Source organism: Podarcis vaucheri (assembly GCF_965113315.1).
Source record: "Podarcis vaucheri genome assembly, chromosome: 18".
NCBI lineage: Eukaryota > Metazoa > Chordata > Lepidosauria > Squamata > Lacertidae > Podarcis > Podarcis vaucheri.
The window spans coordinates 1,061,274-1,074,843 of NC_138756.1; the positions used below are offsets into that span (position 1 = coordinate 1,061,274).

At 48.7% G+C, this 13,570-nt stretch overlaps 1 protein-coding gene across 4 annotated transcripts in view; it reads left to right on the forward strand.

Moving 5' to 3' along the window:
• SLC5A5 (solute carrier family 5 member 5) overlaps positions 1–13,570 on the forward strand; it is a 219,473-nt gene that overhangs the window by 11,138 nt on the left and 194,765 nt on the right. For all 4 annotated transcript variants that reach the window (XR_014215281.1, XM_082206977.1, XM_082206976.1 and 1 more), the window contains exons 2-14: positions 820–885; positions 1,300–1,351; positions 1,670–1,737; positions 3,613–3,767; positions 3,886–4,026; positions 5,944–6,073; positions 6,560–6,648; positions 7,861–7,973; positions 8,392–8,462; positions 10,817–10,903; positions 11,231–11,436; positions 12,551–12,654; positions 13,089–13,192. Coding sequence is in view for 3 of the 4 variants with exons in the window: in XM_082206976.1 (XP_082063102.1) it covers positions 820–885; positions 1,300–1,351; positions 1,670–1,737; positions 3,613–3,767; positions 3,886–4,026; positions 5,944–6,073; positions 6,560–6,648; positions 7,861–7,973; positions 8,392–8,462; positions 10,817–10,903; positions 11,231–11,436; positions 12,551–12,654; positions 13,089–13,192 (1,386 nt within the window). In the remaining variant the exon portion in view is untranslated. The remainder of the gene's footprint in view (positions 1–819; positions 886–1,299; positions 1,352–1,669; positions 1,738–3,612; positions 3,768–3,885; positions 4,027–5,943; positions 6,074–6,559; positions 6,649–7,860; positions 7,974–8,391; positions 8,463–10,816; positions 10,904–11,230; positions 11,437–12,550; positions 12,655–13,088; positions 13,193–13,570) is intronic.

Sequence of the window (13,570 nt, forward strand, 5' to 3'; positions counted from 1 at the left end):
CTGAACTGTGACCCTTCCACTGAAAATATTTTTTTAAAAAGATTCTAGTCCACACCCTTATTAGAATCATGGAACTGTAAAGTTGGAAGGAACCCCAAGGGTCATCTAGTCCAACCCCCTGCGAGGCTGGAATCTCAGCTAAAGCAACCATGGCCTGTTGATTCAATAGGAACAAAGAAATCTCCCTTGTAGCCTTGACCCATTCACCACAGTGTTGTCTAGACAGACTGGCAGCTATGGCTCTTCAGGGTCTCTCCCTGGAGATGCCCCTGGGTGACCTTCTGCATGCAGTATAGGGGCTTGACTGCTGAGCGAAGGTCCTTCTTCTCCATGCCCTGGGCTCAGTGGATAAGAGCACGAGGCTCTCTATCTTAGGGTCATGAGTTCGAGCCCCATGTTGGGCAAAAGATTCCTGCACTGCAGGGGGTTGGGCTAGATGGCCCTTGAGGTCCCTTCCAACACTACAATGTTACCTGAATCTACAATTCTGGGATTCTTCTTAAACCAAGATGAGGCTCCTACCCTCATGTTTCTGAAAAAAGGAGGGATTTAATTGCAATCTGCGTCATACCAGCTTAGATTGCTAGTCCATGTAGCTCAGTACTGTCTACACTGGCTGGCTGGCCGCCTTGAACCAGCAGGACTTCAGAGAAGAGGTCTTTCCCAGTCCCACTTGGAGATGCCCCCATGGGACTGATCCTGGGACCTTCTGCCAGCAAGGCAGTCACTCTTCTGAGAGGAATCTCCTGTGGAGACTCTTTGGAAAGATCCCAGGAGGCCTTCTCCCTCTCCTCTCAACTCTCCATCTTCTCTTGACAGTACCTGGAAATGAGGTTCTCCAAAGCAGTCCGCCTGTGTGGGACGATCCAGTATATCATTGCCACGGTAAGTTGCTGGGGGTCTGCTGGGTGGGCAAAGAATCTGTGGGAGAGAGGAGGGCAGAATCAGGGCAGAAGCTGAAGCAGGAGAGGAGGGGTCAAGGGGAGAGAGGAGTCTGGCTGGTGAAGAAGCCAGGGGGTCTTCCCCCCTCCTGCTGCAACAAGTTCCCCTCCCCGCTGGTCTCCCAGAAGCAGGAGAGGTGGGTTTAGGGTAGCACAACTGGGTGCTATGCTGCAGGGGACACCAAAACTACACTGTAGAATGGAGTGCAAGAAGTGGGGGGGGGCACCAAATTTTAGCGTTGCACAGGGCACTGTTGAAATTTGAAAGCCCAAAGTCCACCCCTGTTTCCTCCAAAGTTCCTTCTTCTAAGACATGGATGCTGATGTTGAAACAATTCCTTCTCCCCATCCAACACAGATGCTGTATACTGGGATTGTCATCTATGCTCCAGCCTTGATCCTCAACCAAGGTTAGTCCTGTGCTGTCTCTCGGGTCTGGAGAGCAAGCCAGATGAGGAGTGGTTGAGGGAGTGGGGTTCGTTCAGCCTGGGGGAGACCTTGGACACCGCAAAGAGCGGAAGGGCTCTCGCATGGAAGGTGGAGCAAGCGTCGTAGAATGGCAGAGTTGGAAGGGGTCCCCGGGGGTCATGCAGGGATCTCAGCTGACAGGCCCCCCCCCCCGCCTCTGCTTGAAAACTCCCCCTGAGCTCACAGTCCTTTCCTTTTGAGGAGCAACACTTTTTGCTGGCAGCTTCAAGACCAACCTTTCCTCTTGGTTATGTCTCTAGTGACTGGGCTGGACATCTGGGCCTCCCTGCTCTCCACGGGGATCATCTGCACCTTCTACACAACCATTGTGAGTACGATTGGATGGGCTCATTGATTGATTTCCATTAATTAATTTCTTTCTTTTAAAAAAATATTTCTAGTGCTCAATTTCCACATAACAAATTATCAAACTATACAATCACCGACGTAATCCGCCCCCCCTCCCATGGACTTTCCTCAGCTCCTCTCTCTGATTTTGCTGCACATATTTTCTCTGCTTATTATAAAATTATATATATCCTTACATATCTGTCCTTCATGTTATCAACAATAACATTTGTATATGTTTATTCAAAACCTGCCAAGGAGTCCAGTTAATTTTGTTGTATTTTTAAATAATTTGTATAAAGTTCCCATTCCTCTTTGAAGTCACAGTTGTCCTTGTCTCGCAAATTGTATGTCAATTTAGCCAGTTCTGTGTAGTTCATCAATTTCTCTTGCCACTGTTCCATTGTCAGGATTTCATCATTCTTCCATCAAGACTCTTGCCACTGTTGTAGCATACATAAATAAGTTCCTTATTTTCCTTGGCGGGTCTTGTCCTACAATCCCTAACAAAAATGCTTCTGGGTTTTTTTGCAAATGACATTTTAAACATTTTCTTCAATTCATTATATATCATTTCCCAATTTTTAAAAATTTCTTTACAATTAATTAATTTCTATTTATGCACATTCAGTTTGTGCGCAACCATACACACACACACTGATCCCGGAAGTGACCTGGAAACATCACCAAAAGGGGCAGGTGCTTAGCTTTGCAAATATGCTAGCAGTTTTATTGTTACACCACCTGGAGGGTAAAAATCATAGAATCATAGAATGCACAACCCTGCTTTAAAATAAAAATACTAAAACTAATTACTATGACCTCTTCTTAAGGTAGGCTTGGAGAAAAAAGGTTGTTTTTAGCAGGCGCCAAAAAGGGAGCAGGGCGAGCGCCTGCCTGATGCCAAGAGTCAGGGAGTTCCAAAGGTTAGGCACTGCCACCCTAAGTGACTGATGTGCTTGGGGGCTCCCTCTCCACCCGGGGGTAAGCCCAAGTCCTCCCTGACCCATTCCGGTAGATACCTGCTCTCCAAGTGGTTTGCAACAAAAGTAGCAGTAAAATAAATAAAATAAAATAGTAATATAAAATGAGAAAACCACTCTTAAAAATAAGAAATCAGTATGACGCACTGTTCCTGGAAGAATGGAATATTTGAAATAGTATTTTGGAATATTTGTTAAATATCACAATCAGATGACATTATGAGCAGGATTTGGAATATGAGCAGCAGCAGAGAACTGATAATATATGAAGAAGGAGAATATGTCTTGGGTGAAATGCAGTATGTTGTTATTTGATATAATTTTGTTTTATCTACATGCAGGCATTGGTAAAGGGACAGCTTGAAGGGCAAGGAATTTGCTTTAAAATGGGTGTTAATTTGAGATATATCTGTGAAATAAGCAGCATGTAAAAGGGTATGAACTGGAATATATCTGAGAGAGTGGGAAACCAGTTTTTGCAGAAACCTGTATTAAATTAATTTTAATTTGGTTTTCATAGAATCATAGAGTTGGAAGAGACCACAAGGGCCATCGAGTCCAACCCCCTGCCAAGCAGGAATGTGTTTTAAATGATGTGTTTTAAATTTGAAAAAATTAATTGGCAGAAAAAAATAGAATACATTCTGTAAATGGGATGGGATTAAGAATGGAGAGAAAGACCAGAAGTTGAAAGAGAAACACATAACAAATTTGGAATGTAGAATTTATATGTAAAGATGTTAGCATTTAATTAAATAATTGACAGAGAGAGAGAGATTTGAAAGAGGAAACCAGCCACGACACGTTTATTTCTCTGTGCGTTCTGCAGCCAGGCGACTTGGGCGCCCCTAACTTTCTCCTCCGTCTTCCAGGGAGGAATGAAAGCCGTGATCTGGACGGACGTCTTCCAAGTGGTGGTGATGCTTTCGGGTTTTGTCGCCATCTTGATCCAGGGGACCATCCTGGTGGGGAGCCCCGCACAAGTCCTGGCCATCGCCTACAACAACTCCCGCATCAACTTCAACGAGTACGTCCTGGGTTGTGGAAACTATAGCGCTATCGGCGCCATCTCTGGGGGGTCCAGAGGCAGTCTATCCTGATTCCTAGGTCCGTCTTCCCACAATCCTCCCTCTCTGTTTCCCCAGCTTTAACCTGGATCCTCGCAGCCGCTACACTTTTTGGACCTTCATCTTTGGCGGGACGATGGTCTGGCTTTCCATGTACGGGGTGAATCAAGCCCAGGTCCAGCGCTACGTGGCCTGCAAGACAGAGAGAGAGGCGAAACTGTGAGTGGGGTGGAAGGGGGAAGCCTGAAGGGAGGGCTCATTTGAGCATCGCCCTTAGACGCCGGAGGGAACTGAGAAGGAATAACCTGGGGCATCTTTTCTCCGTGGAGCAGCAGAGACCCCCAGCCCAAAAGGGGTGCATTCTGAGCAGCTCCCCAGTTCCTCGTTTCAGAGGGAACTAACAGAAAATAGAGAAAAGCTGCCCCTATTTTCACTGAAGAAATGTTGGAGGGGCCAGAGGGAACTGAAGCCCCAAAGTGGTGGAGGCTGATACACAGCATAAGGAATATCAATCAATCCAATCAATCAATCAATCAATCAATCAGTTAGTCATAGACCAGCAGTTTAAAAAAGGCTAAGAATACAATAGTTGTAAGAACAAGCTGGATAAAAGCAGGGAGACGAGTCACCAACCAGCTAGAATTTTAGTTGTTACTAAAATGATTCGAAGAAGAGCCATGTGTCTGAAATACAAGATTTCATAAAAGGAATTATAATAATGCCTCTCTCAGGCTTGCTGTCTTGATTTATCATGATTTTCCTGCGGGTAACAGCAGATGCACAGAATTGTGCTCCGTTGTGTGTAATCAGAGGGTTTCTATCTGATAATAGGTATTTTAAATAGAATGCTTCAGATCTCCCTGAATTGGAGTAATGAGCTGTTTGCGGAGGTTGTAATTAAAAGGGCAATGGAATAATACATTGGCACTTCCCATGTCACAGGGAAATTACCACTTTTCAACTCATTATTTCTGCCTCTGAGGAGTAGGGAAGGTGGAATTTTAAATCTGGTTAGCATAAAAGCTTTCCTATATTTAGGGATGGGTAAATTTGACATCTATTTTGGCATTGTAAATGCTCCCACATAACCCTTAATAGGGAATAATCCGAGGTGACTTTTGCACTGGGTCGAACAGAGACTCCCTGCCCCAAAAGGGCTGCATTTTTGTCTCCTATTTCCTCGGAAGCTGCTGGCTGTTCCTCTGGCCGAGGCTTCGGAGATCCCCATGAGATCCCCATGGCAGATCCCGGGGCACCTGCCAGGTAGTTGTGTTGCTCCGTGTCCCTGAGTCTATAGACTCAAGCTGTATTCCTGGGGAGGCTCGATAACCTGGGGGCACCCTTTTGGCCACCCCACCCAGGTGCCCATCCCACAGCCCCACAAAGCTATCAGCAGCTGGCTGGGCTGTGCTGGGCTGATAAAGAGGTTGGCTGGGGACAGACTGGGAGATCCAGGGCCTTCCTGCATAGACCAGGCAAGGTGCCAGACCTCAGTGTTTCATTTAATCAGGGCATTTACATCACAGCCTTTTCTCCAAGGCAGCCTGCCTGGGTCTCCTCTTTTAACACACACACCCCCCAATGACCCTGGGAGGTGGGCTAATGCCACAGGAGGGGAGGGAGGGCTCTTGTGTTCAAATCCTGCTTCCCTTCAGGGCCCCTGGTTGGCTGCTGTGGAAACATGACACTGGACTAGAAGGGGCCATTGCCCTGATCCAGCAGAAGCCCCTTATTACAGAATCACAGAATTGTAGAGTTCGAAACCCCCTTCAATGCAGAAGTATGCAGCTGGCCCACACGGGGATTGAACCCACAAACTGAGAAGATAGCTCAGTCAGCAGAGCATGGGACTCTTAATCTCAAGGTCGTGGGTTCAAGCCATGCATTGTGCAGAATATTCCTGCCTTGCAGGGGGTTGGACTAGATGACCCTCAGGGTCCCTTCCAACTTGACAATTCTGTAATTCTACAATTCTACCTTGGCACCACACTCTGACCAACTGAGCCAACTTCTGGGCTCCCCATCCCTCTTCCAGACCTTTGTAAGCTCCTTAATTGCTTGGTTTCCCCTATTCTCCCTGTCCTGGGTTCAAATTTTTTTTTTGTCCTCTCTGCTTCCCCTCTTCTCTCTCCCCAGAGCTCTCCTTGTCAACCAGGTGGGCCTCTTCTTCATCGTCTCCAGCGCTGTGGGCTGCGGGATTGTCATGTTCACCCTCTACAAGGACTGCGACCCCCTCTTGGCCGGATACATCTCTGCACCTGACCAGGTACCTCTGCCTCGCAGGGGTGGGGCTGGGGCTCAGAGGGGGCTTGGAAAGCCAAAGCAAACTGCTTGCCGTAGGAAAGAACAAAGGGTCAAGCAGGCAAACAAACAACCCCCAACAGAGAAGTTCTTGTGCTGCAGTCGTGCAAAAATGTTATGGGATGGCGGGAGGTAGAACACACATTGGAGAAATGAGAAAGACAGCAGACGGGGTGGAAATTGCTGAGGTCTGCTTGTTTAATTTAAGAAATGTATTAGTTACCTTGCAGGGGGTGGGCATAGAATCATGGAACTCTTCCAACTTTATGATTCTTTCATTTTCCCTGTTAACAATTCCTGCACTGCAGGGGGTGGACTGGATGACCCTTGGGGGTCCCTTTTGACTCTACCATTCTTTGTGCATCTTGTGGCCAGCTTCAAATCATGGCCATCTCCCTGCCCTCCTGCTGCCCCTGAAACAGAACTGACACTTTCTCTCCTTTTCTCTCAGTACATGCCTTATTTGGTCTTGGATATCTTTGAGAAATACCCCGGGGTGCCTGGACTTTTCCTGGCTTGTGCATACAGCGGGACTCTGAGGTGAGTGTGGGAGACCCCCTCTTTGCCCCACGCAGAATAAACCCCCCAAAGAAATTACATTTCCTGCAAAGGAGACACAAAAACTTTGATTCCTGAGTATAGCTAAAGCTATCTAATATTAGAAGCTCTAGGAAAGTCAACAAAATTTACTTTATTGCATCTGCTTCTGGGGTGGAGCATGCTGCCCCCAAAGTCCCCAGCTCCACCTGGAGGGAGATTGTGGTTTCTCAGGGAGCGTTTCCATTTCAGTTTTCTGAGTATTTCCAGCAATCTGGTTCAGTGCAGGATGCTGAACTGAAATTCAGCAGCCAGCCTGGTTAGGTTTTGTACACAAATGGCAGTGGCAAAATGTCCTGGGCTCAGCCTGAGGATCTCTAGGGGCCTCAATAGGGGTGGCCCCGTGAGTTAGGAACACCAGAAATACACGCCTCACTTTCTTCTAGAAGGGGACGGGTGTTGGTTTACGCAGATTAAAACGCTGCAGGTGAGATGCAAAAAGCGAGGAACATATAAAAATAATCATGAATTTAATAGAATTAAAACAATATTTCTACATTGCAGGGGGTTGGACTAGATGATCACTGGGGTCCCTTCCAACACTACAGATTCTAATATGAAAAAGATCTATTAAAAGACACATAATAAAAACAACACAGCACTCTTAAAAACCGTTTCCTTTTTTTTAAAAAGACCCATCGAAATAGAACAGGATTCACTTGCCAGCAGAAGGCCAGCAAGGAGGGAGCCAGCCAAGCTTCTCTAGGCAGGGAGGTCCAAAGTTGTCTGGGAGGAGCCACCACCAAAAAGCTCCTCTCCCGCTATATGGGAAGATATAGACCTTCAGCTAGCCTTCAGGATCAGGCCAAAGGATCATCTAGGTCTGCATTTCATCCCTGGAGGGGCCAAATTACCCCAAAGAACCTAGGGATCTAGATAGACTGCCTCTGGACCTGGAGGTTCCACAAGAGTCGATGGCACCCACCTGAGAGATGCTGGAACTGCACTCTGGCATTCTCTGGCTGGGAAAAAAGCACTGCCAGAAAAGCATGGCATGAGCTGAACAGCCGTCACTTGGGATTGCTTCCCCGGTGCATTTGATGATAGACTGCTCTTGAAGCTGGAGGCTCCTTCCTAGCTAATTCAGGCTGTTTGTGGCTTTGTCCTCCGTGACACGCCATTGTAGCAGCTGCCCCGTCTTCCCTCCCTCTGCAGCACAGCCTCCACCAGCATCAACGCCATGGCCGCCGTCACCGTGGAGGACCTGATCAAGCCGAACTTGCCCAGCCTCTCCCCACGGAAGCTGACCCTCGTCTCCAAAGGGCTCTGTGAGTGAAGGTGGCCGGGGCCCCCTCCAAAGCGTGGGGAGGCTGGGCTGGCATCCCAGGAGACCCCTTGGGAACAAGCATAGTTCCGTCAGGAGATTCTTCATTTCGGGGTTGGGGGTTCGAGCCCCACATTGGGTAAAAAGATTCCTCCATTTCAGGGGGCTGGACTAGATGGCTCTCGGGTCCCTTCCAGCTCAATGATTCTACCCCCCTAAGCCAATTGTTTTCAACAGATCTACTCCTGAGGATTTGTTCATTTTGTAAAATTTATACACTGCTTGATTGTAAACAAACAAACAAGCAGTCTCCAGCAAGGCCAAAACACTAAAATGGCCAATGAGAAAAATTAGCAGTAATAATAATAATAATAATAATCTAATAATAATGGGAATTGTGCTTTTATTCTTAACATTTCCAGCACTGATTTATGGGACGTCGTGCATCACCGTTGCAGCGCTGTCTTCGTTACTGGGAGGTGGGGTGTTGCAGGTAATAATAATTTTATTATTATTATTTTGTTATTTTTACTATTTATGCACTGCCCATCTGGCAGGGTAACTGTCTCCGCTTATGACCCCTCCCTCAATTTCTTCTCTTTCTTACACAAGGATTTGGCTCATGTGTTTTTTTCCTGAAAGCACAATCTGCATTTGAGATAGCAACAGGGTATTTTGCAGGCCGGGGGACGCGGGTGGCGCTGTGGGCTAAAGCCTCAACGCCTAGGGCTTGCCGATCGAAAGGTCGGCGGTTCGAATCCCCGCGGCGGGGTGCGCTCCCGCTGCTCGGTCCCAGCGCCTGCCCACCTAGCAGTTCGAAAGCACCCCCGGGTGCAAGTAGATAAATAGGTACCGCTTACCAGCGGGAAGGTAAACGGCGTTCCGTGTGCGGCTCTGGCTCGCCAGAGCAGCGATGTCACGCTGGCCACGTGACCCGGAAGTGTCTGCGGACAGCGCTGGCCCCCGGCCAATAGATGTGAGATGGGCGCACAAACCCCACAGTCTGTCAAGACTGGCCCGTTCGGGCAGGGGTACCTTTACCTTTATTTTGCAGGCCACGCTTCTCCACTATTCAGGGAGCCAAACTACTTAAGAACCCAAGAAGAGGCTGCTGGATCAGGCCAAAGGCCCCCCCCCCCCAGTTCAGCATCCTGCACTCACAGCGGCCAAATGTCCTTAGGAATCTGGGAATTGAGATAGACTGCCCCTGGACCAGGAGGTTCCATAAGAAGATCATAAGAGTTTGGCTGACTGGATGAGGCCCACCTAGTCCTGCCTCCTGTTCTGACAGTGGCCAGCCTGCAAGGGAAACCCACAAGCAGGATCTGAGCACAGCGGCTGTTTCCCCATCATCTAGCATTCAGAGGTAGACTGCTCTTGGGCATGGAGGTTCTGCTGTCACAGTAGTCCTCCTTAAGAAGAGCTTGGCTGCTGGATCAGGCCCATCTCATCCTGCACCTCTTCTCACAGGCGCCCCCAAAGGAAACCCAGAAGGAGGTCCTTTTATGATTCCTGTTGCAGGGAGTTCCCCTAACCCTTCTTTTTATCTGTAGCTGTAGAGTCTAGGAACCACTGATAGCCTCCTCCTCCTCCATGAGTTTGCCCCGCCTCTTTCGAAGTCCTCCAAGTCATTGGCCTCTTGTGGCAGGGAGTTCCGTAGGTTAACTACAAGGTTAACCTACTCTGCTTGGTGTAGTAGTTCCTCAACAAGCTTGAGAGGGTGGGCTGCGAGGCTTTTAAAAGGACAAATCCAGCCCTTTGCATCAGGCCCTGGGAATGTACTGGGGACCAATGCAGGCTGATATGCGTTCTTGCCAACAGTCTCCAAGGGGCAGCCCCGTATGTGGTGCATTGCAGTAGTCCAGCCTGGGAGCCACCGAGGCACAGAAGCTGGCAGCCAGGCCTCTGCCTTCCAGTCATGTGTGTCGGTGGCTGGTTTTATGACATAGGGAGTTGATTCTCACGCTCGGCCCAGTATTGTCTCATCTTGTTTCAACAAGGAGGCCACTCCACCCGCCTTTGTAGCAACCAGGAAAAGTTTGCATTCACAGATGTGCACACACACACGGCTTATCGGTTTCTGCATTGTATCTCATATGTTAACAACTCGAGCTGCATAGTTGCATATCTGGGAGCTGATTGGCACTTTCAGATTGCAGCTGCTACTCGTGTCTTAGATGTGACGCGATAAGAGGTTTGCACAATTGTGCGTGGCGGGGAGACAGTGGACAGAGAAAAGTGTTCCTCCTTCTCTCGTGACATGAGACTCTTGGACAGCCAGCAGAGGATTAAAGACAGATAAGAGAAAGTCATTCTTCACAATCTGCGGAACTCCCTCCCACAGGCCACCAACTTTAAAATTTGACCAGAGGCGGTTTTAGGGCAGTGTGACAGCTTGCCCTGCGTTGGGCGCCTGGTAAGCAGTTGCCCAGCTTTGGGAAGGAGGTGTGAGGCCTCTAACAGAATCATAGAATGGTAGAGTTAGAAGGGACCCCGAGGGTCATCCAGCCCAACCCTCTGCAATGCAGGAATCCCAGCTAAAGCATCCAGGACATCCTTGTGACTTGAAGCCATGGGTTCGAGTCCTATCCTCCAGAGCAGGAGAAAACAAGCTTGCTCCCTTTTCCATGTCATTGAAATATTGGAAGATGGTTCTCTCTCCTCTCAGTCTCATCTTTTCCAGGCAGAACCTCCCCAGCTCCTTCAACCTTTCCTCATAAGACTTGGCTTCCAGACCCTTCACCATCTTGGCCGCTCTCCTCTGCTGCACACCTTCCAGCTTGACAACCTCGTAACAACAACATGCTTACCCTTGCCTTCCCTGCCCCGCTTTGTGTTTCTGCACAGGGTTCGTTCACCGTCATGGGCGTCATCAGTGGGCCCCTTCTGGGAGCCTTCATCCTGGGGATGTTTATCCCAGCTTGCAACACTGTGGTAAGTCCCAAAGAGGTCCTGAGAGGATGCTTTTGGGTGCTGGAAGAAAGGTGCTGTGCCATGGAGGGGCCTTGCAACAAAGCAGTAGGACTGGAACGAAAGAACACAAAAATACCACTAGCAATGCAGGAATCTAGATAGACTGCCCCTGGACTTGGAGGTTCCATAAGCACATCAAAGGGTGCCCATGTATCCCAGCATCCTCTTCTCACAGTGGCCAACTGGATGACTGTGGGGAATCTCCCTTCCTATGCAAAAATTCCTGGGTGGGAGGTGGGACTTTAAGCTCAGCAGCAGCATAAAACCCGACCTCCCCTTCCTTCCCAGGGGGTGTTGACTGGGCTTCTTGTGGGATTCGCCCTCTCTTTCTGGGTGGCTGTGGGGGGCACCCTCTACCCGCCCAGCGCCGCCACCATGGGGGTGCTCCCATCCTACGGAGACTTGTGCCCGCTCTACAACGCCTCCGTGGGAGCCAACGCCACCATCACGCTCGGCCCACTGCCACCCCGGAACATCACGGAAGTCGCAGACAGGTGAGATGGTTGTTGATCTCTGGTGCAAATTCAAATAAGTGGCTGGGGCAGCCCAGCCAGATGAGCAGGTATAAGTAATAGGATTATTATAACACTAAAGGAAAACACAGCAAAACAACATTTCTTTGCCCAGAGTAGAATTCAGGAGGATTCAGTAGAATTCAGTAATGGGAAAAGATCATTTATGGCCTGCAAGAACTAAGGACATTCTACAGTGCGCCTCAACGCGCTTTGGTGCTGTTCAATGTGCTTACAAGCCCAGGAACAAGGTACTGCTGAAGGTTCATAACAAGCATAAGAAGATCTTGCTGGATCAGTTCAAAGGGAGCCGATTTGGTCCTCGCAGTGGCCACCCCCCCCCCCAATAACCTGCAAATTGTCTGCCTGCGGAGCTGGAGCTTCCACGAGAGGAATCTGCCTGCTGGACCAGGCCAAAGGGGGCCACTGACCCCAGCACCCTCTTCTCCCAGGGGCCAACCAGGTGACCCTAAAGGGACAAGCAGGGACAATGTCAGGTTCTGCACTTGGGCAGGAAGAGCCAGATGCACACCTGGCTCACTTGCAGGACATGTGAAAAGGATCGAGGGATCTTGGTGGAATCTTGGAGTTGGAAGGGACCCTGAGGGTCCTCTGTTCCAACCCCCTGCAATGCAGAAATCGTAGTTAAAGGATCCATGAGACATGGCCCCCAGCCTCTGCTTAAAAACCTCCAAGGAGGTTTCTGGGTCACTGTCCTCTCCCCCCAGAAGTCCCTTCCCCATTGAACAGCTCTCACTGTCAGAAAGTTTCTCCTGATGTTTAGTCAGAATTTCCTTTCTTCTAACTTGAAGCCATGGGTTCGAGTCCTACCCTCCAGAGCAGGAAAAAGCAAGCTTGCTCCATCTTCCCTGTGACAGCCCTTAAGATGGCTCTCCTGTCTGCTCTCAGTCTCAGTCTTTTTCCCAGGCTAAACATCCGCAGCTCCTTCAACCGTTCCTCATCAGGCTTGGTTTCCAGACCCTTGATCATCCTGGTCACCCTCCTCTGTACTCCTCCCAGATTGCCAACACCTTCTAGGAGCCAGAACTCAATTATTCCCCTGCCTGCGGATCTCACCATCTCACTTCCTTTGCAGGTCGGCCATTGCGGATGACTTCTATGCCATTTCCTACCTCTACTACGGTGCCTTGGGAACGCTCACCACGGTTGTAATTGGGGTTCTGGCCAGCTGCCTAACCGGTAAATTGGTGGGGTGGAGCCATTAGCTACCTATTAATTTGCTTCATTTGTTTTTTAAAAAAATAAGTTGATTCCATTTTTAAATAATATTTTTTATTATATTTCCAATTTTAACCAATCCTTTTAAAATGCAACCAGAACAAATCTCTCATATCAGTTGACACATTCCACGGTGTTCTTTTATTCCCTTATAAAGCTTCTATATTACTGATATTTTATCCATTCTGTACATCAATTCCAAATTTTTAAATGACAAATTCTCATCTGTTGCTATTGTTCAAATCCTGCATACATTTTGACATAACTATAATGGTCCCTCCCCCCTAATATTCTACAAAAGAATACCATTTTAGAAGTTAATTTCAATACTTCATGTTTCATTGCCTTAAAGTGTGCAAATTCTCTCTCCCTCGTGGTTCTGGGTTTTGCTGCAGGGCCTGCGAAAAGGAGCTCAAAGAAGCCAGGCGTGCTCTGGTGGGACGTCATGAAGCAGACTGCCATGGTCTCCCCAGAGGGGCTGAAGAAACCATTCACCAAGGTAGGACAGTGGGGAAACTGGGCACTCTGAGAATGGTGGGCAGTGGGCAGTGCATCGGAGCTGCCATCACTCAGCGTAGAGAACAGGGACCACCTGAACCCTCATATTCCAGCTTGATCATCGCCATCACCTGCAGCTGCAGGAGCATCGCTGGCCGTTCTCCAGTTTGGAAGGCTCATTTGACAGCAGCCTTTAGTGTCATTGTTCCAGTCCTGTGGAGCTCTCTGCCACTAGAGCAGCATTACCTGAATTTGGGTCTTCAGCTGTTTTTGGACTACAGTTCCCACCAACCCTGCCCACTGGTCCTGCTAGCTAGGGATGCCTGTTGGTCAATTGCTGCTCATATACCCTTACAAGAAAAACAGAAACAAAACAAAC